Source organism: Falco peregrinus, chromosome 7 (assembly GCF_023634155.1).
Source record: "Falco peregrinus isolate bFalPer1 chromosome 7, bFalPer1.pri, whole genome shotgun sequence".
Taxonomy (NCBI): domain Eukaryota; kingdom Metazoa; phylum Chordata; class Aves; order Falconiformes; family Falconidae; genus Falco; species Falco peregrinus.
This window is the reverse complement of record NC_073727.1, coordinates 57468128-57494546: the sequence shown is the minus strand read 5'-3', so window position 1 is coordinate 57494546 and position 26419 is coordinate 57468128. Positions and strand designations below refer to the sequence as shown.

Genomic DNA, 26419 nt, shown 5'->3' with positions numbered 1-26419 from the left:
CTGATCTCAAAACCTTCTGATTACCAAGATTCATCCAAACATTTTCTGATAGGAAACAGAGTCCACAGGGTTCCAATTAAGCAAGAGGAGATTATAAACTAAAAGTATGGTGGCTAGCTTACAGAACAAAAAAAAGTAAGTTTCTTAGAGCTCAAAGCCTTGTAAAAGAAAATTGTATAATCTGCAGTGAGACCCACGCAGACAGGCAGCAACTTTTGACTTCCCTATTTTGTGAAGGACATTTTCCTCTACTTCTGTTTTGCTCCATCTACTCCCACACAAGCCGTAGCAGCTCAAAGTAATTGATGCTGTACAGTTGAATCCTTAGAACAGGCCTGGTCTATTCTCCCTCCTTGGAGGTTTAATCTCCCAGTTTGTCTTTGGAAGCATTTCTTAATAGGATGACTTGGAGCTACCCCTCCTGCAGCCATCCCTGCTCTCCTGCTCTCAAAGTCCTGGAGGCAGAAGACAGGTAGCAAGGAGCAGCCCTGTAGAATATTTACAACTTCTTTTTTACCTTTTGGGGGATAGTGGCATACTGTACCAGCTCCCAAAATCAGAGCCAGCATGAAATGTTGCAGGGCTCTAACAAAGATATTTCATACAAGTCTCCCCTCACCCTGTTCATATCCTATACTACCTCAGGGCAGAGCAACTCATGGCAAGCCAGACACCCAGGACAGGGTAGGAGGAAAGCAGGTCACACTCATACCCTTCAAATTCCAAGCTGAACCTCTGTATGTTTAGCATCAAAATTCACATTTCCATACTTGAAATCCAACTTCCTTAAAGACCTGGGCAATCTTAAAAACACGCATCTACTTTGTGAAGTATTATATAGAGCAATGTTCACAGATCAGACGCATTCCTGCCAAAATGCCATTTATTGCAGTATACCTTTACATGGCATGCAGATAACTGAACGCTGCATCTTCGGTTAGAACTCATATTTCATTTGTACCACTTAAATAACACAGAATGTCATGTTTGTTTCACAAACCGTCAGTTTAGACTACCAAAATATACAGTTTTTTTTTCCTTTCCCCCTAGCAAGGTTGTGAGGTACAACTGAAGTTTACCACTTTATCTGACTTTGCTTTACAAGACTTTTCATAGATAAACCTATCAAACAGTATTTCTACATTCCTATACAGAGCAAAGAATTACAGCTGAAATTAACACCATCTGGTCATTGCATTAACCTATAAAAATTCATTCAGTTAAAAAAAAAAAAGAGACTATGTAATGGACTTTGCAGCGTTACTTGCAAACAACCAGCTACACATATGCACAAGTTTTCTTTGTGCATAAAGAAGGGTTTGGAATCAAGAAGTGTTTGGGTTTTTTTCCCTTGGGTTTGCTGAGAAGGCACCAATTTTAGCTGCATAGCAGCTCAGGAGTGTTTTATACTTCATTTAAGTTACACAGGTTTTTAAGTTTTACTGTTAATGTGCAACATTTGTACCAACTGTTGCAATATTCTCCAATCATTCCCTCTGCCTCAACAGTACAAATATTTACATCCGCTGTAAACATTCCTCCACCCACCCCATACCTTCTGCACTGAATGATGAGAAACCAAACTTGCAAGAAGCTAACCAAAGGCAGAGCAGAAGAAGTAAGGCTTGTGCAGAACACCACACTTTTCTTCTCACTCAGTTTGAGATATTCTGGAGAACTCCAGACCCTTAATGAGGCCTCAGTGCCTTGCATCTAACAGCACATTGACCACCAACAGCTTCAGGCATCCAAACTTTCCTCAGAAGGTGCTTTTTGGCCCTTGCTAGTCTGACATCCCTGAAGTTGCTTCTCTCCAAAGTGCAGGAACAGCTTCGGAAGAGCCATTCTGGAGTTGTGAGAGCCAAGCATGCCAACTGTTGAATATATTTAAGGCCATCTACACTAAGCCTTCATCAGGCTTGTTCCAGCTGCAGTGCTTCTCTACTCCTTAGCTGCAAAGTCATGATATGCTGCTTTCTACCTTCCACCCCTGTGTGCCATGGTATTCTGTGGCAGACTGCAAACCACGTTCTGAGACAACCACTGTAAACAGTGCACAGAGAGGTAGGTGCTACAACACACAATCAGTCACCTGGTGACTACACAGTAGCATGGGATAAGAGTATGGGCAGCATGACAGCCCAGCCTAGATCCGGCACCTAGGAGGGAATATCCGAGATGACACTGCTTAGAAAAATCTACTTCTTACCTAAGCCTAGAAAGAGCAAGAGGGTTGTGGGACAGTCCACTGCTATTGGTAGAATGAACTCTCCACTTAGTTTTGGGGTTTGTTTTGTATTAGTGTATGCACCAACTGCTTAGGAGCTGGTTCCGAGTATGGGATAATGCTTCCAAAATGTAAGTTACTTTAAACCATGTGACAGTCATTTGCTTACCCTGCCCCTCACATCTCCTTTCTCTGGAAATCATGCTTAGCTTTATGTTTCATAGGCATTAAGTGCTTCAAATATGGCAGTTAGAAAGAGCTAGATGATTGCAGTGTACCAATCGTCTACCCAGCGCAGCCATTTGTTACACTCAAAACACATCTACGAGTTAAATAGGAAGGATCCCTGCTATACAGAATTTGAGCACGGATAATTGCTTATTCTTGCTAGACCTTTCACTAAATATCAAGGTTTATACATACAGTGCTCCCTTATCTTCTCCCCACCGTCTGCCCCAGCAGTCTTTAGATAAACCAAAGTGAATTTAGGAACTTCAGTCCCACTTCTCTTTATATAAAAAAAAAATTAAAAAAAGTTGTGCAAGACAGCAGGGAATGTTCAATGAATCCAGATCTACTTTGTAGTTATAAAATTTCCAATGGCAAAGTGGTAAGGGCAAATAATCCAATGATCATATGGCTTAAGTTTAATGCAAAGCACACTAGGAGATCCACGTGCAGGGAGAGAAGAGTCCAAGAAAGATGGAATAAGAAGTGTCCCAAAGATCAGTGTTTATGCATAGAATTCTTCCTGTTTGTGTGGTTTTTGGTATCCTCCATTAGACTGTTTTGGTTCATCCAGTGAATAGCTGCCTTCGTCTTTTTTCTTCATTCTGTACAGCATAAATGCAACTAGAAACACTGCAAACACCAAGCCTACTAGTCCTCCAGCAATTACACCTAGAAAGGGGGAAAAGCCATAAATTAGTCTAGACACCACACCAGATAATGCTACTTGGATTTTAAGATCCAGATTGTTCTTTACTATGCAGTCCCTGACTTTAGGACTTCCAGAAATTAATTTGTCCTTTTGCCCCCTCCCAAATTCTGTCATTATCAAGAGCCTGCTCATCTACACGAGGTAAGCCTAGAGAAACAGACCTCCTGTTGGGCCATGCTGCAAAGCACACAAGGCTATGTTGTTCAACTCTAGGGATTTGACTCCGGCAGCATTACAGCAGTTTTACTGTAATTTTTGGAGAGGAGAAAAGTAATAGATTTAAACATAAAAGTCCAGATAACTACCAGTGGCTGCTTTGGTATTAGCAGGTTGTTACTGTCCCTGTTAGGACATCATAAATCACCACTCCCATTTCAGGGGTCTGACATAAAAGGTTGGCTTTCATGCTCAAGAGATGTATTTGCAGAACCGCAGCTTCTGCTGCCTGGAAGACTCCTACAAGAAGCTGCTTTTACCAACTAGAAATCCAGAATATCAGGTACCTCCAAGAACTTCTTTTCTGTCCATAATTCCTGAGGCTCCTGCCGCTTTGGCATTCCTCCCAGAGTCAGACGGTACTTCTGAGTTCTGGGTGGGGACCAAATCCTCATCTTTGGTCAAGATGAAGTCTCCCTGTTGGGACATACAAGGCAGGTTATTCATGTTTCATCACATCTATCTTGGAGACTTTCCACAGCTTTGTTTTTTCTTCTCTAAAACCCTCCACCAATATATCCTATTAAATCAAATCAATCATTGCTTTTGACAAATTACCACCCTTTCCTGCAAAACAAACTTACTACATACTATTAAAGCCATTTCCCTGGAAAGGGTATCCAAGCTATTAATCCTCACCGGGTCTCCAGAGCCATCTTCAGAAACTTCTTCATGTGTAGGAACCACATCCTTTGGAGTTGTCATCGTGGGGGTGGCAATGATGCCTCCCTCGTGATGGATGGTAGAGTAGGGCTCAGGCATGTCTTTAGTGTCTGGTATGAAAGAGCTAGGGATTTTAGGTTCGGGCTCATGGACCATGCCTGAGGCTTCTGAAGGAGTTACATGAACCACTGAAGGAAGATGAGTAGTGGGGCTTCTCACTGTTGTTGTAACAACATCATTTGCTGGTTTCTCATCAGGTGAGCCCAGGATGGATACTTCATCCTTGACAGCTACAACTGGCTCCTCTGTCACTACATTACTAGTTGCAGAAGGAGATATTACTTCCTTTTCAGTTCTGCCCTCAATCCCAGGAAATGGTTGTTCGTTAAAATCCACTGGTGTTGCCAGTAACGAGGAATTAGTTGGTTCTCCTGGGAATCTCCAGTTGCGAGACTGGTCAGTCAGGGGACCTGCAAAACAAAAAAATATATTATCCTCGGCTAGTTATAGAGAATGTGAATAGCGAGTGACAGACATTGGTCTAAGGAGGATGCCTAACCTGCATAGCCAATTTTTGTAGTAACACCAGTTCAGTTTGTAATTTCTTATCCTTTTCAGTGAAATAAGGAAGGGACAGACCAGTGAGCTATTCAGCAATACTCTGTTAGTCATTTGCTCCTCCTCAAGGCACAAGCACTAGTCTGTTTGCAGACAGGTCACCAGGATGTCTGCTTTCAGTACACTGGTTGCTCAGGTTGGTTATCTGACTCTTTTACCATAAATATTTTTTCATTTGTTTCAGAGCAGTCGCCCATACACTCAACACCTTTAGTCACTGGCACATTAGCCACCGATTTCAGGGTCTTATTCCTGCAGAATTCAATCTAAAATACAAGCATGTGGCTGGAAGGAGCAGAAGGATACCATGCTTTAGCTTTCAATAGCTTGCTCTTTCCTCAGTAGCATCTCCTCAACTTTAGCACCAAACACCAAAGGTCTCTCTCTCACAATTTACTCATCATTCCAATAGACTTTCCCAAACCCTAAAATCCCTTTATTCTCTTTTAAAAAAATTATGGCCCATGGGAGCTTGCATGTGTGATGACAGATACAATTTGCACTTGATGTGTGTTGGCAGGTTGGGGTTTACACACCCTCAAATGGTATCTCCTGACAGCTCGTAAGAGAGGACAAGGGCCTTTTTTTATGGTCTTTCTCTTCCCCATGAGTAAAGAATCACACCAGTTTCATAACATTCTTCACATAATATTTCATATTAGCAGCACATGGAATATACCTGCTTCTGCTCCCTTTCTTCTGCAGCTCATTTTCTGCTAATTGTTACTATCTGAAGCGATACAATGCGAATAGATTAGGCTCTTTCTCTGTTTCCAACTCTCATGTTCTGGGCTGTGGGATGCATGTGTGTATGTGTGTGTGAGATTCCTCCCTCCCACCCCCTTTTAGCTTGGACACCCATCTGGATCTTGATTGCCACATTCTGGAAGGATCAAGCACTAACAGTACAAGTGCTAGTAACTTACCTGCACCTGAACCTGAGAACGCATCATCGTCATCACCAGATGAATCAAGATCTTCAGGAGGAAGGTTCAGATTTGTAGTTTGCTTTAAAGAGAAGGGGAAAAGGTGTGTCAGTGATGAGATTACTTCAAGTTATCATGTTGCTTGTGCCAGAGTCGTCTAAGGGCTCCAGAAGGTTACACAAAATTTCTTTGTTCAGACTGCATTTTCTCATCTTTCTTCATTCCATTCCCCTCCCCAAAAGAGTAGTTCTGGTCAGTCTATTTGGTGTTGGAGAGGCCAATCCTGCTGTCTCGCTTCTCTACACTGCTCCTAGGCTGCACTTGCTTTGGGAAGAAGCAAGCAAGGAATCTGTTCAGAGCTGCATCCTGGTAGCAGATCATGCTCAGTCCTTACACAACATAACCATCCTGCTTCAGGTCCTGAATGCTCATGTCTTCACTATCTACCAACCACTTAATCTGTGATTTACTGCATTACTTCTAAGGAGCAGAAAAGGAGATAAAGTAGTTTGGCTTCTCTGCCTTTTTGAGTCCTTCCAGCACTGTTCACGTATCTGAAACTACAGCATCTACTAGAAGTAGAATGAGATCGTCTTTTTATAAGTGTAGGCACTTGGACTAAGTCCTGAGAGAGAAGCCAGCCTTCCATGCAGGAGAATACAGTCCTTAGCTTTTTCCATTTATGCTTCAAGGAGTACACCAACCGGCACAGACATTCAGGTGCTGAAACAAGAGGCCAAATCCCTGTTTGTCACAACACACAATGTTCAAAGCTGTTCAGGATATCCAAAGACGACAACACTAAATAAAGCTGCATGATTACTTCATGCATCTTGTTGGCCTCTGCTGTAGGCCTCTGGCCACTTACTGTTCCTATTGGTACAACATGCTTGACTCTCAGTTTGCAACTAGCCTCAGGTTTATTTCCGCAGGGCTACTATTACCCAACCAGTCAATCTCCCCTCTCAGATTTCAAACCTAAGTCCTGGAAGACACTTCTTAATGAAATGCATTGTTCCCCATCCAACTACATTCCCCATTTTCCAGAATTTTTAATTCTGTCCCATCCTCAGGATGCCCTAATCATCCTTTTCCAGCACTGCCCCATCTGCAAGTTTAGGAGATACTGCACTGCATCAGCCAAGCTGATTATGGTTTTAGCGGGTGTTAAATCTCATTTTATTATGTAAAAAGAGGAAAATACGTTCTGGCCAACTTTGTAACCAGGCCCATTGTATTTCTCTAGCTTGCATTAACACAGCATCACTTAAAAATTCATGTAACATTCATTTTCTTTCTAGGAAGAAGTTAGCTAGCACTAGTATGATCTGTCAAACAAAGCAATTGAGCTCTCTCGTTATCACTTTATTACCTACATAGCTGTATTTAAAAAATGAAAAGGAGATAGGGCCAGTAAAGATACCGGGTTTATCCAGTTCTCTTTTGTCTCTTAATACGTTATCCATTCCCCACATTTCCATAGAACTAGTTTCCAAGGTGCTTCACTAGCCCATTAGATTTGACCTCTTTGAAGACAAGTATGCAAGCTGCCAACAACCTAATCAGGCCCAAGATCTTGCTCCTTCTAGGCAATCATTGTAGTTAGATGTGTTTGGGTTTTTTTAAATAACAAGAAAGTAAGAACAAAAAAAAATACACATTAAACTTTTTAGCACTTTCCTCTTCTACTGGGGAAAAAAAAACCACAAAGCAAACCACTTTTCCTCAAGCTACTCTAGAAATATGCTTGCAGAAATTTCTCAGAAGAAATTGCCCTTCCATCTTTTGTTTAGCTGCATGTCATGAGGTAATTTGGATTTTTAGATTTGTCCCTGCTTGTTTGCACTCTGCTTCTGCACTTATCCATGGAAAGTAGGTCAGGTACATACTTCCTGTACATTCTTCCTTCTTGTGTCAAGGGTTGGTGACTCTCACAAACTGATCTCACTACACTTCAAATATTCAAGAGTACTAACTGTTGGTGCATAACCAATACAGAAAGAACTGCCAGGCTTCCCAAACTCTGCTCCTTTGAGCATTCTTTCCAGTACGTTCAGAACTGAAGTTCAGAAACTGCACCATTTGGTTGATGGGGGTTGGGGACCACTTTTCGCCCTCCTTTCTTGCACTAGCAGTGGCAAGCACAATCCTTTGTTCTCCCAATCTGCTTGGGTTTGAGTACAAAAGGGGGATGCATTGCAAAAGGCAGGGGTGCATTCTCCTCCCAGTGGGAAGACTCTACCTTGAAGCAGTTAAAAAGCAATCTCTAGCTTTTTATTGAAGAGAGGGATTGCTGATACAGTTTAAGACATGTGACTATACACCTTTATCTAGGATCAGGACTAACTCTCCCCCCAGTTGGAATCTTCAGGGGTAGCTCATACAGGATTTCCAAGAATACCTGGACAGATCTGATGGTAAGCAACACTCCTGAAAGGATCACAGACTGTCAGGAGATGAAATAGCAACTCAGTCTTGACTACCAAGCTGGCACCCCTTCTCCTGGTCGTCTTAACAGATAAGGCTTGTTCAGTCATGCCACGCTTCCTTTCTTGTTACCCAGCATGTTCAGCCAGCCTACCCTTCCATTTCCCCTCACACCTGAGTTTTTAGGTTCTTCCCAGGCTACTGTATGCTCTGCTTCTCCATAGCCTTTGTTGTGTACTTGTTTGAGTTCTTTATCTTAGCAGGGATAGCTAAGTCCTGCTCAGGAGAGGAAAGTCCAGTGCAGCCCAGTCTAAACCAATAGAGACCCATGCTGTTCCACTGTACAGTTGTCCAGCTGCTGCTCAGCAGCCACCATGCAGACACGAAGGCAGATTCAGACTGGTTCCTGTCTCCTGAGGTTAGCTACTGCAATTCAAGAGAATACTAGAAGACATGATTCAGGATTAATGAAGTCTGCTTTCCACAGCTTTATATGAGAACTTGGTGAAGTTGCACTAAATGCACCCTTCTACTTAGCTGTCCTGAAGGCTTTTGGTCCTAAGCTGCTCCTCTGGGAGCTGCAGCATCTCCCTTTGACCAGGTAGTATAAGGCCTGGGATCTGAGAGGGGCTTACTTTGCCCCACGTACTCAAGGGACAGTACAGAATTATGCACATGTGGATACCGGTCAGAATATCCACAAAGTGATGTAACTCCACAATATCATCCAGTTTCATGACACACGAGCATTACGGAACACTAGTCTAAGTTATGTAACTGTATGGTTACATAAAGACTACACTTGCTCCATAGACCACAGCTTCAGTAGGCTTGAAAAACAGTAACCTGTCCTTGTGGCACCACAAAATACAAGCTTTGCAGAAAGGTCATGCTTCTATAATCATCTGCTGCTGGAGGATTTCAGACACAGCAAGGTTAACGTAAAACACTGACTCAGGAGAGCATCAGAAGGGATCGAACTAATTTGGGTTTACATCAGGAAGACAGACCGTGCCGTTCAGACAACAAACATCTCACGGTCAAGGCTTTTCCATGACATTTTACTGTAGCTGAGTTACACCACTGAGAAAGGTTTTGATTAGTCAAGAGGATCAGGGGCACAGAACAGACCGAATCGCCAGGTTGTGCTATCATACAAAAGAGCCGAAAGTAAATTCCAGCTTAAAGCAAGATTATCAACAACTCTGTACTACTTTAGCTCAAAATTTTATTATCAGACTGTTCAATATGATCAGCTAATGTCGACATGCTTTTAGAAATTACTTCCATAATCTTCCACTTTATTTCTCATTCAACTGAGAATATTTGTGGACCATTCACACTGTAATTGACACCAGAGATGCCGGATGAACACATTTGAGTTCAGGTGGTAGATCCTTTGAAGGATCTCTGATGGTATCTCATGAATTCTAGTAAAAAAACATTCAATTTTTATACTGCATCTACAACATGTTGCTTTTATGCCATTTAACAAGCTCTTATTTTTTTAGTTGGGTTTGTTGTTTGGGGTTTTTTTTTGGTTTGTGGTTGGGTTTTTTTTTGGCAGCTCAGACAACTGATTAGAAATACTTGCCCAGCCCTTTTAATTTGGTGTCACTGAATTTGGTTGCATGAGGGGTAAAATTTTTAACAGCATTTTTGAAATGCATTAACCAGTTCCCTTTAACCAGTGGAAGACCCCTTTCCCCAAGTATCAAAGCAGCCTGTTTAGAGGAAACCCTGGGGAGACTGTTAGCCTCTGCTCTTGCTGAGCACTGTATTGTTGTGGAACAATAGTTATTCAGTTCTGCTGGGACAACAAGAAAGCTGCCTAGTGGTGTCTTCAATTTACTCAAGAATGGGCCAGGCTTTCACAACTCATTAGCAATATTATTGGCTCCAGAAGTCTGACATACTCCAATTTTATTTTTTTTTTTTCATCATTTCTAACTATTCTTCAGTCCTCATCTTGGTCGCACTCTCAGTACATGAATTTTTCTGTGCTCACCCTGTCAGCTGCCTCAGAGTTCCCTCCTGCTACAGCACAGATCTGAGGTACTGTCCTATGATGAAGGGGAGATTTGTAGTGTACTAGTTGATTTCACCCCACCCAAACTGGGAACCACATCTCTTTAATTTGGAGCCATGGTATATGTAAAAAGAAGCAGCTTTTTTCCAATTGCTTTTTGAGGTAAGCAAAAACACTGGCTTTGCCACAAGCTGCTACAAGCCCTAAACTAGATTATAAGCATGATTTGTATCCCACTCTTGCTAATCCTAGTTAGTGATCAGCCTATTACAACAGTGTCAAAAACGCTTGAAATCCTCCATTATCTGAATAATGCTGTTAAGTTTGCATGTTTCTCCTAATAATTCCTTCTTATACAGCTGAAAAGGAATTAGCTGCAATGAGCTTCCCCACCTCAAACACCTTCCTAAGCATCCTGCAATATTCTTCCAACTTTGTGGGAAGCAAAACCAATGGTTTGCTATTGTTTGAGACACATAAAAACAAGATAAGCATTTGATCTCTAGCTTGGCTACCAAATATGACACTGGAGCCATCTAGAAAAAGACTTTCAGAAGGATCTGAATAGCTCTAAAACAAACAGAAAGGTTTGCCTTGAACTTTTTTTCTACAAATTGAAGAGCAGAGCTAGTCCCGCTAACAGAAATGCTATCTGAGGCAGAGCAGCCCCAAGAGCTTCTAACCTCAAAATATTGATATTAGTGTGTGGGAAGACAAAACCACCTCCTGAAAGAAATTTTATCTTTGTTAAACCTTGATATTCTGCAGTTAATATCCCATGCATTATTAACTCCAATTCCAGATGTCCATGGTCTGCAGATAGCTTAAACAGTTAAGGGAAAAAAAGAAAAAAGAAAACCAAAACCAAACCACCACCCCCACCAGCATTCTCACCTATCCCCCTTCTTATGCAGGCATAGAGACTGCTAGCCTTCAGTTTTAAGTCAGCCATAAATTCTGGAGCAGCTGAAGCAGAACCCACGCTTTTCTATGGCAATTTAGAAGAGAAGCTTGCGTGCAAGTCTGCCACATCAGAAGTCAGTAGCACTATCTCAAGTGTGTTACCATCTCAGCTAAATGCTCTTCCAGTTGTTTCTCCTGTTACTGCACTGCTCAAAATAAGCACCAGTGCTGCTTGGTGACCCTGCAGATTAACGAGGTAATCATCTTCCTAGAAGAGCCAAAGATGCAGACTTAACAGCACAGGCCAAAGAGCAAAAAGACAGCTATAAACCATCCCACAACCAGCCCGATAGCCTAGACTTGAACAGTACTTTCGTCCCTGTCTAGTGTTCCAATCAAGGCTGTTCAAAGCATTACAACTACCAGCCCTCCCCGTTTCAGATGGTGGCGTTTCCCCCATCCTCAATGAGCTTTTGCTGCATACCAACAAGCTTCAGCATCCCCATCCTTCCATCCATCAGTTTCTTAACTGGAGTAAGGCTGGTTAATGGCTTAACAGTGTGCTCCTTCCAAAGGGAAGTAAAGGATGCTCTTTTGCTCAGCAAGGCAAGCACCATCTTAGCAGCAAGAGGTAAGTATGCCAGTTAATGTGGCTGCTTCTCTTATCAGATCAGTGATAGAATACAGAAATCTGGAAAATCTTGGTTAATTGAGTTCTTACAGGCCTCCTCTGGTACTTTTGGCTGGCAACTTGAGAAGGGAACTATCTTTGAGGGAGAGGACCTAGGCACAACAGCAGTTGCTTTTGTTTGAAGCATGAACCACCTGATCATCACATAGTAGCTACCTCTTGGCACTCAGCTCTCAAGGCAGTAAAACACCTTCCAACACCTACTCAAAACAGGATGAGAGCTTTCAGGATCTACTCCACTACGGGCAGAACAAACCAGACTGTAATCTCTGCCCACTGTCCACTCAGCTTTGATCCTCCTTTTCTGTCAAGTTTTGTGGCCACAGCTGTAGAAGCATACCCCAATCCTTTGAACAAGATGCAGTGGCCAAGCAAAAAGTGCATCCTGCTACTCCATACACAAGCAGCTACAGTCCCAATACTCTGAGAGGCTCACTTGGTAAGCACACTATTGCCCAATCAGCATTATTTTCTCCTTACTGTGACAGGGCAACTTTTAAAATTAAGTAGGGCTGAAACACAGCAATCAACATGCCACGAGTGAAAATGAATCAGCCTGTCACCATCAGGTTGGGTTTCACATTCTGCATCAGGGCCCTTTAAACTACCACCTCCCACAACAGCGTGTCACTTCATGCTTACACCATCCCCTACATAGCTGTTTGTGCAGTCTCATGGTGAACCAGATCAGGGAACAGGTCTGGTTAAACAACAAACAAACAAAAAAAACATGCAAAGAATTTTCCAGCAGGACCAGTTCCCCAATCCTGCTCGGTGCATGAATGCACAAGTGTTTGTATTGGCACACTGCAGACCATGGCAGCCAGAGCTGCTTAAGCAATTCATACAGAATCACAGCCTGGGTTCCTGGGATGGTGACACACATCCACCTACCCTGAGGCAGAGGGGCAGTAAAATACCCTGCCACCACCATGCATTATGGAAACGCACACCAGCACCCTCAGATTGCAGGCAACATGCAAAGCAGAGGCTGACTCAAAGGACCACAAACGTTTATACAAAAAGGAGCAAGGAGAGGAGTTGTATGGAGTTCTCTCTTCTGCAAAGTATTTGTTCATATGGATAAGGTTTGTTCTAAAGTCTGACAACAGTGCTTTTAAGTCCTCCCTGACCTCCTAAAAACAGTAGCAAAGGCTAGATAGATGTTTTATTCAGAAAGGTGGTAGTTCTACTTTTGTCTTTGGCCACTTGACCTTTACAGGAGGCCCAGTGCAATTGCTACTTAGTACTGGACAAAAAGCACATTGCACATCCTTCAGCAGAGAGGGCTGAGCAAAGCCAGCAGTAGCTGGAGTCCAGCCAGGCCATGGACTCCACAGCCAGGGAGGCCTGTGGCCGTGCAACATGCACAGCACCAGTGACAACACATCACTTGTGCATGCTGCTAGGAGCGTTACCGAGCACCATGTCAGCTCTGATACAGAAAAGCTGACCCTGCTTCCCAGCTGTCTCCCAGCCAGCTCCACCAGAAGTCCGGTCATTCCTTCAGCACTACAGAAGTGAGCTAAGGGGTCTGTGCCTCTGCTTTTTCACCTGAAGATGTATCAAACAAGTTACTACACACTGCTTTTACTCATGCCAAGCTGTGCCTTCCTACCAAGGAATACAGCAGAGGCCAAGGACTAAATCTCACAGAGAGGTCAACACATACACAGACATGGCACACAACAAGCACTCAACTCTGTATCAGTGGCAGGTGTGGGTTGTCACAACATGGCTAGAAGTGGGATACCTTTTGTTGCCCACATTCAATGCTGCCTGTGTTTTGAAGATGTGGTCTAATGAGAAAGCTCTTTTCCCTGCAGCTAACCTCATGAGCAGCAGCCAGTTCAGTTCTGTGCTATAACTGCCTTTTTTTTTTTTTTTAAGCACTTTCCCTGCAGCTCTTTAACATTCTTGACAGAGTTCAGGCATTCATTTCTTCAGATAGCACAAGAAAGCCACAGTCAATATATAACCCCAAGGAATGGTACACAGTAGGTGCAGCTCAGTGAGGCCATACAGCTACGAGCTCCAGTTCATTCTGGGGAATTCATTTCAGTGTATTTCAGCTGTCCTGAGAGATGAGCAGTGAGCTGCGTAACAGAGACCAGACCAACTAACTTGTCTTAAATCCCTCTGACTTAAAGTCACCAGCACTTCTTACTTTCTAGTGTAGTAAAACCAGCAGAGAATGTTCAGTCTTACAGCGACAGCCACTACAACTGCTTGTTTAGAAAAGTACAGACCAAGAATTGCTTAGTTTCAGTCAAAGGCAGTGGCAGGCTGCCACCCCAGGAACCCTGACAAGGTAAGGCTGAAAGAGGGGAGTATGCCACAGGTCAGAAAATCTTTACAAAATGGAAACCCATCCAGCAAAAGACCCAAACCCCAGTACCCATGCATACTAGTAACTGCCACACAGATAAATATGACCCTCTTTAAATTTCTTCTTCTGTCAAGTGACAGGATCTAAGGTCCCTGGTGCTTTTTCCTCCCACATACATGTAGCCCCTGCTGTGGAGTTCAGGCAGGTGAGGTTAAGCAACTCACCTCAGACAAGCCATCAGCAGTTATAGCCCCTTAAATGGAGACTGGACTTTGTAGCGTTGCCCTCCAACACATACAAACACATTGACCCTATGTCTTCAACAGCAGACCCAGCAAAACCAGTCCCTACCCTTAGCCAATTATTCCCATCCATGCATTGACCTCTGTTGCATGAACAAACAGCCTTGCTTGCATCTGGGTGTAAATTCCTTCCTTTGCCTCATCTCTTGCCTCACGCTCACCCTGTCTTACAGGATCAGCACTGAGCACTGTCACTAGAATGAAACTTGCTCCAGAACCACTGAGACTTCCTGGCAAGTGCAATACTGAGCTTCAGAACGCCCGGTTGCTCCTTGACAGCACGCATTGGTTGGAGAAGCCAGTCTTCCCTCCCCATAAAGCCAAGAAACAATCCAGCTCCCAGTAAAGCAGACCAGTTAGTATTACAGCACTAAGACTGATGAATGTAGTCCAGGACTGGGTCTGAGCGAAGAGCTGCAAAGCAGCTAGTGTCTCCACTCGTCCCATTTGAGACTGTCTTCTCCCAGCAGGCCCATTAGCTCAAACTGGTCAGCACGCAGCTGTAGGCCATGTGCCTGGATGCCAAGAGGCTCAACCCTGCACTCCCCTCCTGCTGTGGCCATCACTGCAGTGCAAGTCTGCAGCATGCCAATGTTAGGACACAAGAGAGGTTGTTGGAGGACTTTGGTCCCACAGGAGCACAACTTGGTTTTCTCATCTTCAGTCATTCAGCTCAGAAATCAGAGATGTATTTACAGGAGAGTGCGACGTGTTCTATGGCATCTCAGGTCTTCAAGTTAGTCTGGTGGCACACTACAGAACACCGATGCCTCTCAACAGCATCAGAATAACATTTGTGTGCCTCTGATCCTAGGGAAGCCGGTTCCTTGGAGACAAATGCCATACAGTTGGCTGGTGGAACTACCGCCCATTTCAAATGAGCTCCATGCCAGCTTTTGTGTGATCAGCAAACTACCACAACCATCACACCTGCTCAGGTCAGAGCACTCATGCAGCTGTAGTGATCCCAGAAGTCAGAAGTGACCTCATCACCATGCTACACAGTATTCTGGGTGGGAAGAAGCTGTTCTACTTCACCTGAGAAAAGGAAGCAAACACGCAGCCAGGAATACTTCCTGCCTCCAGGAATTATCAGGCAAGAGGAAGTGCAACAGCCTTCGGCATCCAGGCACATGGCTAGGAAAAGACCCAGGTTCTTATCTCAGCCCTAGGAGTTTCCCTTTTCTGCTCCTTGAACTCCTGCAATTACTTGGTGCGAGATATACTAAGCAGCCAGGAGACAAACCTCTAAGATCTTCTGGAAGGATGACAGAAGCATTTTCACTCTATTAGCGATACATAGATCTGTTTCTAATTTGAGCAAACTGCTTGCAGTGCCACACCAGGTTAGTGAAATCAAGTTTCGGATAAAAATCCTTTGTATGTCATCAAACTAAGGGCTTACTGGCGGTACTTCTGATTCCTAGCAGTATGAAGTTACTGAAACTTCAACAGAAAGATGAACTCACAACTCTGGAGTACTAAAGCATGTTAGTTGGTAAACTTAATGAGACTACTTAAACCTACAAATAGTTAGCCTTACAACAACAAAAAAGCTGACAAGGTATTCTGAGGAGTTAATGAAATTACAGTGGAATCACCAGACTTTATAGGAGGAGATATCCTATAGCAACAGCCTATGCACAAGAAAACAAAAATTACTTTATTTTCTGACACTTCAGTGGCAGAAACACCTGCCAGCTGTAACACATGCTGCTATCGAACTCTGCTTTAGCTTCCCAGCTGATCTGCTCGTAGTTTACCCTACAGGACATACATCAAGTTCTTTGTATCATGACAGCCAGTCTGAGACTCAACAACCCAAGACAAGGCCTCCTTGATAGTTTCTGTAAACTCCACTATTTCTCCAGAAGGAGGCATGATGGAAGTCTCCAATGCTTGTGAAATGGTTTTTGCCAACAATCTGTATTTTCCATACACACATTCCAGACATCTGTTACCTTTGAATGCAGTATTTCATTGTAAATCTCATGCCCAGCTTCTTTATTATAGCATCACCATCAAGCCTTTTCAGTCACACCCCTCACCAAAGAGCTGATTGATCAGAGAACTGGAAGCATCCAGAAAGAGCAGCTTGGCTCTGTCCCAGTCTCCATCTCACATGTGCTCACCAGATGGCAGGACCAGTCACACCCCACAACCTGATCCCCTGGTGCTGTGATCTGTCAGTCTGCTACAGAAGAAGTTAGACTTGGGCAGCAAAATGAGCCACCAGTTGGCATTCGGCGGCTCCCTTGTGATTTGTTCATGCTCCCTACAGCCGAGCTCTAACCGGTTCCAAGAAACTGTGCTCTTGAACAGCTGGATTTATACCAGTCAGCCACCAGTCTGTAAAGAAGGAACTTGCAAGTTTCAATCAGCAGCCAGTTGCTGGACTCACACAGACCATGCAAGCAGCTTTAGGTTTTGGGTTTGATCCGATGCAGGGCAGTTCCTGTGCTTCAGCAGGTCTCACACTAAACACGCACGGTTAAGTGTACTTTTCGCATTTGCTTCTATGTCTCGTTATTTCCAGTTTCAAGTAAACTAGCACGGCTATGAAGAAATCGGGTCTCTCCCTACATTATGAGGCATACTATCAGGTCTCTTTTATCCACAGGATCTCACAGTGTTGACTAAGCCTAGACTGTTTAGAATGCAGAAGTCATCCCTGCCAAACAGATGCAGTTACACCAGCATGACTAAGCCATGCACAAGAGGACTGAAACATCTCCACCAGATGCAGGAGCTACGTCTCAGATCAGTAATACCCTGTTCCCCCCATCCCAAAAGTCTTCTCAAAGAAGCTCTTTCAGCATCACCCCTTCCTTCCACATAACCTTAGCAGCTCCCGAGTGCAGGTGCTGAAGAAAAAGCAGTATGGGTATGTTTTGGGTACTGCTAGTCTCCTTGGAATAAACAGCAATAGGCCAGATAGTCCTTGGGCACAGGCTGGACCACATTTCACCAAATTAACGCATAACACAGTTCGGACTCCATAAACTCCCTTTAAGAAATGTGCACACTCACAACCACTGGAGCATACAGCAAGTGATCTACCCATATAAAATGGCGCAGAGATCAAGCTTGCAGTGGTGCCTCTTCCTAGGACACTAATGGTCTCCATGTTCAGGTTTACAAAAGCATTGGTAATCCTGCATGTAAGACCAAGTTCTGACAGCAGTTGCTTACTACTGCCCCATTTACAGTTAAATTATGCAACACTTCAGTGAGATTATGGAAGCTCGCTGGTGTACTTCCAAGCTGAGTCAGGAGGGTGTTATGAGGGTGTTGAAGTATCATTTCAAAGCTGAAGCATCAAATGAAATCCTCCCATCAGAAACAACTTAAAAAAACTGCTGCTGCAATTGTGCTCTGGTCACCTACACTTCTACTCATTTCATTAATTAACATTAGGCATTTCTTGACCAAACACCTTGTGGATTAAACTAATTTAACCTAGAGTCACTCAGTTACACAGTTCAGTATCACATCTGCACAACGGAGCCCCGCACAAGGGACTGTTACAAAGGCAGGATAAATCAGAGAGCTTCCCTTTGATCCAAGCTGTTGGCCAAGTCTCGCTGTAGTAACAGATACTAGCTTCAGCTAACCTCGTGCCTTCATTTTTGGGTATACAGCTTGTTCACCTCTCTTCCCCATGGCCTTGCTTCAGAGCAGCCACCAAACCAGCTAAGGAGGTTAGAGTTTAGAGGGACATGCTATCACTTTTGTGGAGTCTAAACGCTCTCCTGCTTCATACGGGCAACTGTAAGACTTAAGTTGTGGTTTGGACATCCCCATGTTTTACACATCTATGCTGTGAAGAGACAAGACACATCACTAATGCCACCTCTAATGGACTATCAGGCATCAAGACAAGTCAATAAAACAGTACTAAAAAATTGCAAGGCAAGGTGAAGCGCTTTAGTACCAAGTTACTCCTTGCACAACGTGTCCCTTAGTTGAGGCAAGTTTCTGGCAAGGAATACCTTTGGGATAGCTAGATGCTACGTAACAGCAGATCAAACTTGAAGGACACTGTTCAAACATCACTAAGTTAAAGATACTTCATATTCAGATAAACTCTGGGTCTACTCACTGACTACTGACCCTAATCAGCATGATGTATTTCTTAAGAGAGTATAAAATGCTGAAGGACCACTTCTAAGGGCCATTTCTAAAAGCACCGGCTGCATCACTGGCACGTACCAGCACCATCACCGCTACACTGGATGCTTTGCTGTTGGCAGGTTTGTAGCGTTCACTTTGCAAACCTCAGCTGATTGATTACACAGGATTTCTCAGGCAACTGCAGCTGCTCATCCTTCAGAAGCCTCCAAAAAAGTTCAGTTTTCAATGAGAATGTTGTGATCTCCTATTACAAACTTTCACTTTCTTTCACTGGATACTGCAGTTTTCGCCATTTCATAATATTCTGGGCCTGCTGCCAGAGACCCACTGGCTACATCCATACTCATATATTAAACAATATCAGGGAACATCCCCAGGCACTGGATCCCAATCTACACCATCAAATTATTAGAACAATCTCTGGCATAGTTTCCAGCCTTGCCAACTGGTATGTCCCCAAATAACGCATGGGAAGGTTCCCCAGCAGGCAATTTGGTGGTAGGGGGAGTGTTAAAAGAACAGGTCAAAAAATAAGATCTGCTAAATGATTGGGACTCTAGCACTTAATTTGGCCACAGGATGACTAGTGCTTAGCCTGTTTCACTTACTAGAATCAGTGTAAAGAGGGGGTTTTTTTACCCCTTTTGGCTGCATGCTGGGGAGGTGGGAGCACGCTGAGCATTTAGCACTTTTCAGCTACTACAGTAAGAACTTCTAATTATTCATAATCGCATCTTCCAGCTGCTGTAGGAAGAAGCTCACCACTGTTTCACAGCTCTGTGTGACTACAGGTGCAGACAGAGGAACTTTTTGCAAGTTAAACATGCTTCAGAGCAGAGCCGATGCTGCTGGAGGATTAAGCTAGCAGCTTTCCTCTTCGAGGCCATGAGTCAGTTGATGTAAGCACATGATAGCGGAGCACTCCTTTGCCACTGCCCAGACATGCCAGAGTCAGTCTCTTTTGTTAGGTGCTTTGTTCACTGATGGGAAAGTAGTCACAATCCAGATGATTCCTCCATTAGGACAGAAAGAGATTTAGAAGTCAAAGCTGTCTAGCTGCAGGCTGTTAGGCAAGTTTCGATGCAAGCATCACTACCACTCCACTTTTCCACTGCACGTAGGTGCCATTTATACCCTGTTAGTTAGGTGGACAAATCTCATTTGGCCATCAAATCTGCCAGTGCAAGAGTCTCTATTGCAGTTTCATAAGCACAGAGAGCACAGCAGAGGAGTGAAAAATAGCACATATATTAGTGTTCATGTTAGATATGAATTCAAGCTTTGTGGTTTCTCTAGTTTGGGCTTTTATTCCTCCTAGCCCTCCACCTCTTGACTAAAGAAAGCCTGAGCTCTGTCCCTAAAGAGGACACCTATTAGCTGGCTAATGGGATAACAGGTTCTCTCTTCTGCAGAGACGCTTTTACCCAAGACTGATGTTTTGGTAGAAAGACGTGCTGCTCTGAGCTCCTGTGGTCGTGCAGAGCACAGGCACTAAATCTCCCAGAACGCCATCCTGAAGTCAGGGCACACAGCTTCCAAATCCTGCTGTGAGCTGGTCAACCAACAGCACATTACAGGGATAGATATCTGTCCATATAAATATATAGATGCCTACATTTGTATTTCTCCACTCTAGTGATCTCAAAGCAAACAATGAGGCAGCAATAGGGTCCTGTTGTGGGACAGGGAAGAGCCAGGTAGTCTCTTCCTACAGCACTGTAGCTGCCAGCTCTGATCCCCCGGGGAACATACAAAGGCTCCCTACCAACACAGCCACAGCAGTACCACTGCTATGACATGGAGCCTCACCACAGCTCTCATCTGGAAATCATTATATTAATCACTGCTCACTCTCCAGATGGTAGACTGGCTCCACGCTCCCCTGCCCACCTCTGGCTTCAGCATGGAGTCTAATTGTCTAGCAATCCCCTAGATGCAAGGTGCTGGACTGGAACTACTGACTGACCAGGATGTGTACTGCCACCACCATTAGAAACTAATTAGAAGAGCTTTCCTGCTTACAGCTCAAGGACAGTCATGGTCTATAATGCTGCCCAGAAAGAACTCAGCGTGCTCCCCTCACAACTGGAACAGAGTTCAAGTTTCCTTCCATTTGAGAGGCAGTAAGCTCCTTATTGCATGGCACAGGCAGACAAAGGGTATCCCCCCGTTCTCTAGCTACGGCTTGTGTACGCTCAGGTGATGGAGCCAAGGCACTCGGAGAAGTTGTCGCACGAACCATCTGCACTTTGCAGAAAGCTGGTCGACAGGAGTGTGTACCTGGGACTGCCTACAGCCAGAAATCCAGACTGTCAGCCTTTGCTTCCATGATTGGCATACAAGACATTGTCATTACTGCACAAGCAGTGCAGAAAAGTTACGGAGTGGAGTATGACAAGAACACAAGAGCCTCCATGAAAGGCAAAACACCTGTATTTTAAGCTGGCTGGCAGGCAGTTCCCTCTTTTATCAGTGCCTTCGATTTAGTCAGGAGTCATTCTGCAATAGCAATCCTGAAGACCTTCCAGTTATTAAAAAAGCCCAAAACAGTAAGTGGCAAAATGAGTGGACATTAAAGAGAACCGTATTTCAAAAACAAGGGCTACAGAGAAGAGAGTTCTGCCAGAGAGCACAGCAGCAAGATGTGTAAGTGAAGCGGACAGAACTCTTCAGCTGATCAATACTCAAAGGAGTTTCAAACAAGAAGCCTTGCAGGAAAAGCCATGACTTACAACACCTCCATGACTCAGTTGTAGCTGCAGCTCCAGTGACTCAACGGGAAGTTTATTACCAGCTCCATCCAAATCCCACTAACACACTGGTTCCCATCCAGCAAAGCAAGCTTCACTGGTGAGACTGGTCTCAGCAGTGAGATACAAACATTACAGTCAGGCATGGCAAGGAGCCCAAGCTAACAGACTCTGTTGGACCCATGCCGGTTCCACAAGACCCAGAACATCAACTACAGCCAAGCACTGCTTGAGAAACTGAGAGGTTGGGAAACTACCACATTAGCAGATGTTGCTGCACAGGAGTTGCTTGTAGGAGGTCCAAACGTTATCTCACCTTGAGGTAAGGGTTCATAGTGCAGTAACTTTTCCACTAGCATCTCCATAGCAGAAAGTGCACTATCCCAGGTTTCTAGCCAGGCCAGATAAAGCTTAGGCTACTGGTGTACCGCAGAGATAACAGAGTTAAAATGAAGTACACTAGCCAACTCTAACTTAAGAGACCTGTTAACAGAACGGACACTCCATGCTTCTAAGGAGACACCACACTCTCTCTGCATTTCAGAGTATATTCTCAGCTCAGAAGAGAACCAATGAGAAGCACCAGAAGTCCAAAACAACTTCCACACCTTGCAAGTTCATTGCCTGTAGCAAAGTTTAGGGAGTAACAAGGGTTCCTTACTTCTAATCCACAAACAGTGCCTTCTACTGAAGTGCTCCATTGCCTCCTCAACAGCTCACAAGCTGTTGTTTCCCCCCCCGCGCGCCCCCCCCCCCCCAAAAAAAAAAAAAATCTGCTCACACTCCTCACTTCAGAACGCTGATGCAGGACCCAACTATACTCCCTAATGTCTTCCACAGCCTTTAGCAGAGCAAGGTTATGGTATTGTTTGGGGGCACCAATCCAGTTGCACTCGAACAGCAGAGAGCTGTTGTTCTAGCTGAAAGCTGATGTTTCCCACTGCTTTGCTAGTTCTCTTGGCACAGAAACAGCATCTGTCCAGTCTGTTTCTGGAGAGAGTTATCATAAAAGTTTAACAAATAAAAAGCCTTGAGCTAAATTGCTCTCAGATGAAAAAAACACTATAGTAAATGTGTCTATGCTTCCCTTATAGGCAAAATGAGATCCAGTCAAAACCCTGACAAAGCAACTCACCTTGAAGTAGGTGTGCAGTGGCTGGTCAGATAATCGCTCTCTTTGGCTCCACTAATTACATCATCATGACTATAATGAGAGCTTAGGCACCTAGAACACATACAGACACCTACATTTAGGTGCCTTAACACCAAGTGAACATTGCCCTGAGGGGCCAGTGCCATTTGAAGTGCCCTATGTCTCACCAAGTACATCAATCTCCAGCTATCCCAGAGCGCCGTATTAATAGCTCTGCGTTAACGAAGAGCAGGAGACATCTAAGACAAAAATACTAACGCCACAATGCTGAAGCACTGCAATTTTATCATTGACAGCACCTCCTCAGGAAAGGGGTCCTATCTTCTCTCTTGTAAGAGGCTCCCTCCTCCCTGTAGCAAGCCCGACTAAAATCCCAGCTCCCTAGATGCCAGATGACACAAGTGTGGAATGTCCCCCTCAGAAGCTCTTTAGCCATGGTCAGGATGAAGTGCTACTACACAGGCCACCTGGAGACATCTAAGCACTAGCAATGCAAAACACATACTTATAATGGACCAATTTTGCTGCTAAAACAGCAGCCTACATTTCAGGTTAGTACACTAGCTTAATTTTAGAAGGCTTACAGGTTTCTTGCACTTGCTGTAACTTGTCTCAGGTTGTTAGAGAGGATTGTTTGGTTTCCAGAAGTTTCAGAGTGCTGCCATTAAAAATTTTAGCTCTTCTAGCCACTTGAAACAGAGAGAAACCTGGAACAAAAGAATACAAGCTCACACCTGAGCCCCCTTACACAACACACACCAGTTATTTGTCTCTGCTCTAATCAGTTAACCAGGTACAACAGTTAACATTTTACTGGGAGGTAGCCACCAGCAAGTGAGGGTTCAGATGAAGAAGCGCTGTTCATAATGCTTGATAAATAATGTGACACTGCACTGCACAGACTATAGAAGAAAGTGTTTCCTCCTTATCTACTGCCTGCAAGTTTAATAAGCGAGCTGAGCTACCCAATTTCTTCTAATTAGTTTACATGCAGATAGGAATGACATCACCCTTGGAAAAACACTCTGGCTGCTCTGCTAGGCTTGTGTTAATCGCCAGCATGCACCTACACCAGATGAAAGAATCCAAACTTTGTTTTCCCTCATTGTACAGGCTGGATTGTCCACTGCTGTCCTGCAGCAGGCTACACATCTCGGCTCAGTTAGTTTGACAGCAGGGTTATACCATGTCAAAGCTTCCATTTGAGAGAATAACCAGGTTAATCCATTATGATGCATCAGCCTTCTTATTTCAAGGAAGTCCATGCCCCCCCCGCATCATAACAACAGAGGGCAATTTCTCTCCTGCAAGGCATTTCGAGCAAGAGCGCATCACCTTGAAGAGTAGGAACCTCCCCAGCCATTCCTGCAGGTAAGAGTACTCAGAAAGAAAACAGCCATCGTTTGGCCGCTTTCTAGTTCCTGCTTACTACTTCTACGATGTGGGAGCACGGACAAGTAAAGTCAGGCAGCAACAGCAGTCAAGCAATGCACCAGCAGCAGCGGCACGCTTTCCAACGGTCAGACCACCAAGAACCCAACACAGCCATGCCAGCACCCACAGCGCCGTGATCTGGTATACACAAAGGACTGCGGTAAGGTCACTTTGCTTTCTGTGCCCAACACAAAAGGTTTCCTGCCACTTGATGCAAAAGCATGATTATTCCAGATGGGTGGGAAAGGCAGCTTAATCTGTGTCACTGACATTTTGACACAGGGAAAAAGGCCACGTGATCACCAAAAGAGAAACAGCCTCAGCACTGAGTCACCAGGGAGCCCCAAGGACTTCTGTTGCTTCATGTGTTCACCCAGGAAACCCCTCCGCCTGAAGCTGCATCCAGGCCTGCGTCTCTCACGCACAGGAAAACTCCAGACAAGCATTTAATTCACATCTTTCTCATTTCTAGTAGGGAGTATTTACCACACGGGAACCTTATCCACATGCACCTCAGAGGCTACAAATTAACTGCAGTTTTTCCATTTTATTCAGAAGCTACGAGCAGAGCCTTCTCCCCACGAAACTGGGCTGATTAGCTCACACACTTCTCGGGTTTAGCCATCTCGTAACTACTTGCTGCCATGTAGGCTAGCAGGGTATGTGTCCAGATCTAAGGTACGAGCTCACAGACAGAATGGTACAGCGACAACTGGAGGTATTTTGAGCAGCTTAGATCATGCCACACGCTTTGTTCTGCCACTCCTTATCCAACCGCCGCGGCTACTCATCTCCAGACAAGTTCCAAATCAATTATTCCCTTTCAGAAAGAAAAAACCCCACCAGTTCTGCCTGTGATGATCCCGCCCGCTCAGACAAAGCCTCACGTTCCACTTTTTTCCTCTAATTCATGCAAAGGAGAAGACTCCACGAGCAACGGGCACACGGGGAGCGGGTGTCCCTCGCCACTGGGGAAGGGGATGGCGACCTGGGCTTCGTGCCTTCTCGAGGGGCGGCCGTAAGGCTCCTGCCCCGCACTCGGCATCCCCACACGGCGGCCCCGGGCCCGAGCAGGGCGCTGTTACCGGGCCCCAGCGGGAGGGCAGGGCAGGGGGCGGCGGGGCCATCCCCGGTTCGCGGGTGACATCTAGCGGCTGACGGGCGCGGCGCCTGCCCAGGCCGAACGGCTGCCCGCAGCCCCGCTCCGCACGCCCCCGGCAGCGCCGCTCCCGCAACACCCGCGTCCTGGGGAAGCGCGAGCCCCACGGCCGCAGCGCTCCGGCGTTGAGGAGGGACGGCGCGGCGGCCCCACGCCCAGCCCAGGCGGCTCCGCAGGGCTGGAGGCAGCGGCGAGGGACGGAGCCGGGACGCCCGCCCACCCCGGGGAGGAAGCGGGGCCGCTGTCCCCGGGGCTGCTGCCGAGCAGGGGCACGGGGGGTCACGTGCCGAGCCGACACCAGCGCGTTACAGCTCTAGCAGGCAGAGGTACGAGGCACCCCTGTGCCGCCCGCTGGCTCCGGGGGCACAAAGGCGGTCGGGGAGCAGCTAGCCCCCAGCTGCCGTCGGAGCCGGGCCGTACCGGGGGCACGGCGGGAGCGCCCCCGTTCCCCGTGTCACCCCTGCCCGCGAGGCGCGGGGGAAGGCTGCCCGGCCACAGTCGAGCCACAAAGAGCCACATGCGAGCGTTCACCCAAACTTACCGCTCACCCCCCCCGGGGCGCACCGCGCCGGAGGGAAGGCGTAAGCATCCCCCACCACCACCCCGCCGGCCTTTCGCGGGCGGCCCGAGGGGCTCCCGCGCCCCGACGGGGGGCACCGGGCAGCGCCACCCGCCCAGCAGCGCCCCGGGGCGGAGCCGCCGGCGGGTCAGGGGCAGCCGCAGCGCGTCTGGTTTGAATTAAGGCTGCCGGGGCAGCCCGGGCTGGAGCCCGCCGCCAGCACAAAAGGCCACCGGCGCTCCCCGGCAAAAACCTGTCGGAAGGGGGGAACCAGCCCCCAGGCCGGCTGCTCCCGGCCCGGCCCCGCACCGCCGCCCGGGCCCGCCGCCCCACGTGCGCCGCGCCCCGTTCCGCTCCGCTCGCGGCGGGCTCACCGGGACAGCAGCCTGGAAGCAAAGGGCCACCAGCCACACGGTCACCACGTTTATCATCCTTCCTCCTCGTCGGGCCTCGGGAGCGCACAGCCTTGCCCCTTCTTCCCGCGGTCTCCGCCGCTCCTGCCCCGCGCCTCTTCGCGTTCTCTGAAGTCGCTGCGGGTTTCCTCCCCTCCCGGATTCTTTCTCTTTCTCTGTCCCCCTTTCCTTTTGCTTCCCCCCGCACTCCGCACGCCGCTGAACCGGCCTCCCAGCAGCGCTCTGCCACGGCGAGAAGTTGAACTCTGTCTTTTAATGAACCCACTGCAACAACCTTCACCTTACGGCCACCCCCCGGCCGGCTCCGCCTCCCCTCCCCTCCCCTCCCCTCGGCGCGGCTCCCCGCGCCGGCCCCGGCCCCGGCCCCAGCCCGCCCCGCCGCCCGCCCCCGCTTCCTGCCGCCGCGCTACCTGCGCCGCCGGCCCCCGCCCCGCCGCTTCCCTCCTGGCCTTCCCACATTTCCTCTGCGGCAGCGGCATTGCTCCCGTAGAGCTTCCTTCCTTCTCGCTACAAATAATAATAATAATTAATAACAATCGTGTCAAA

At 46.2% G+C, this 26419-nt stretch overlaps 1 protein-coding gene across 1 annotated transcript; it reads right to left on the bottom strand.

Annotated features, from left to right (window-relative positions):
• Positions 1 to 865: 865 nt before the first annotated feature.
• Positions 866 to 26141, bottom strand: SDC1 (syndecan 1). The gene is made up of 5 exons (XM_055810545.1): positions 25835 to 26141; positions 5591 to 5672; positions 4023 to 4516; positions 3671 to 3800; positions 866 to 3127 (listed from the first exon to the last, which is right to left on the bottom strand). The coding sequence occupies exons 1-5, from the start codon at positions 25889 to 25891 to the stop codon at positions 2961 to 2963; spliced, it is 930 nt and encodes a 309-aa protein (XP_055666520.1). The 5' UTR covers positions 25892 to 26141; the 3' UTR covers positions 866 to 2960.
• Between the last annotated feature and the right edge of the window lie 278 nt (positions 26142 to 26419).

Bases quoted from the DNA above. Each gene is read 5' to 3' on its own strand.
- SDC1 (XM_055810545.1), bottom strand. From the start codon at position 25,891: ATGATAAACGTGGTGACCGTGTGGCTGGTGGCCCTTTGCTTCCAGGCT. The intron at 4,517-5,590 runs GTAAGTTACTAG...TTTGTTTTGCAG, and splicing joins GTTCTCAGGTTCAGGTGCAG to GTCCCCTGACTGACCAGTCT. The intron at 3,801-4,022 runs GTGAGGATTAAT...ATGTCCCAACAG, and splicing joins AAGATGGCTCTGGAGACCCG to GGAGACTTCATCTTGACCAA.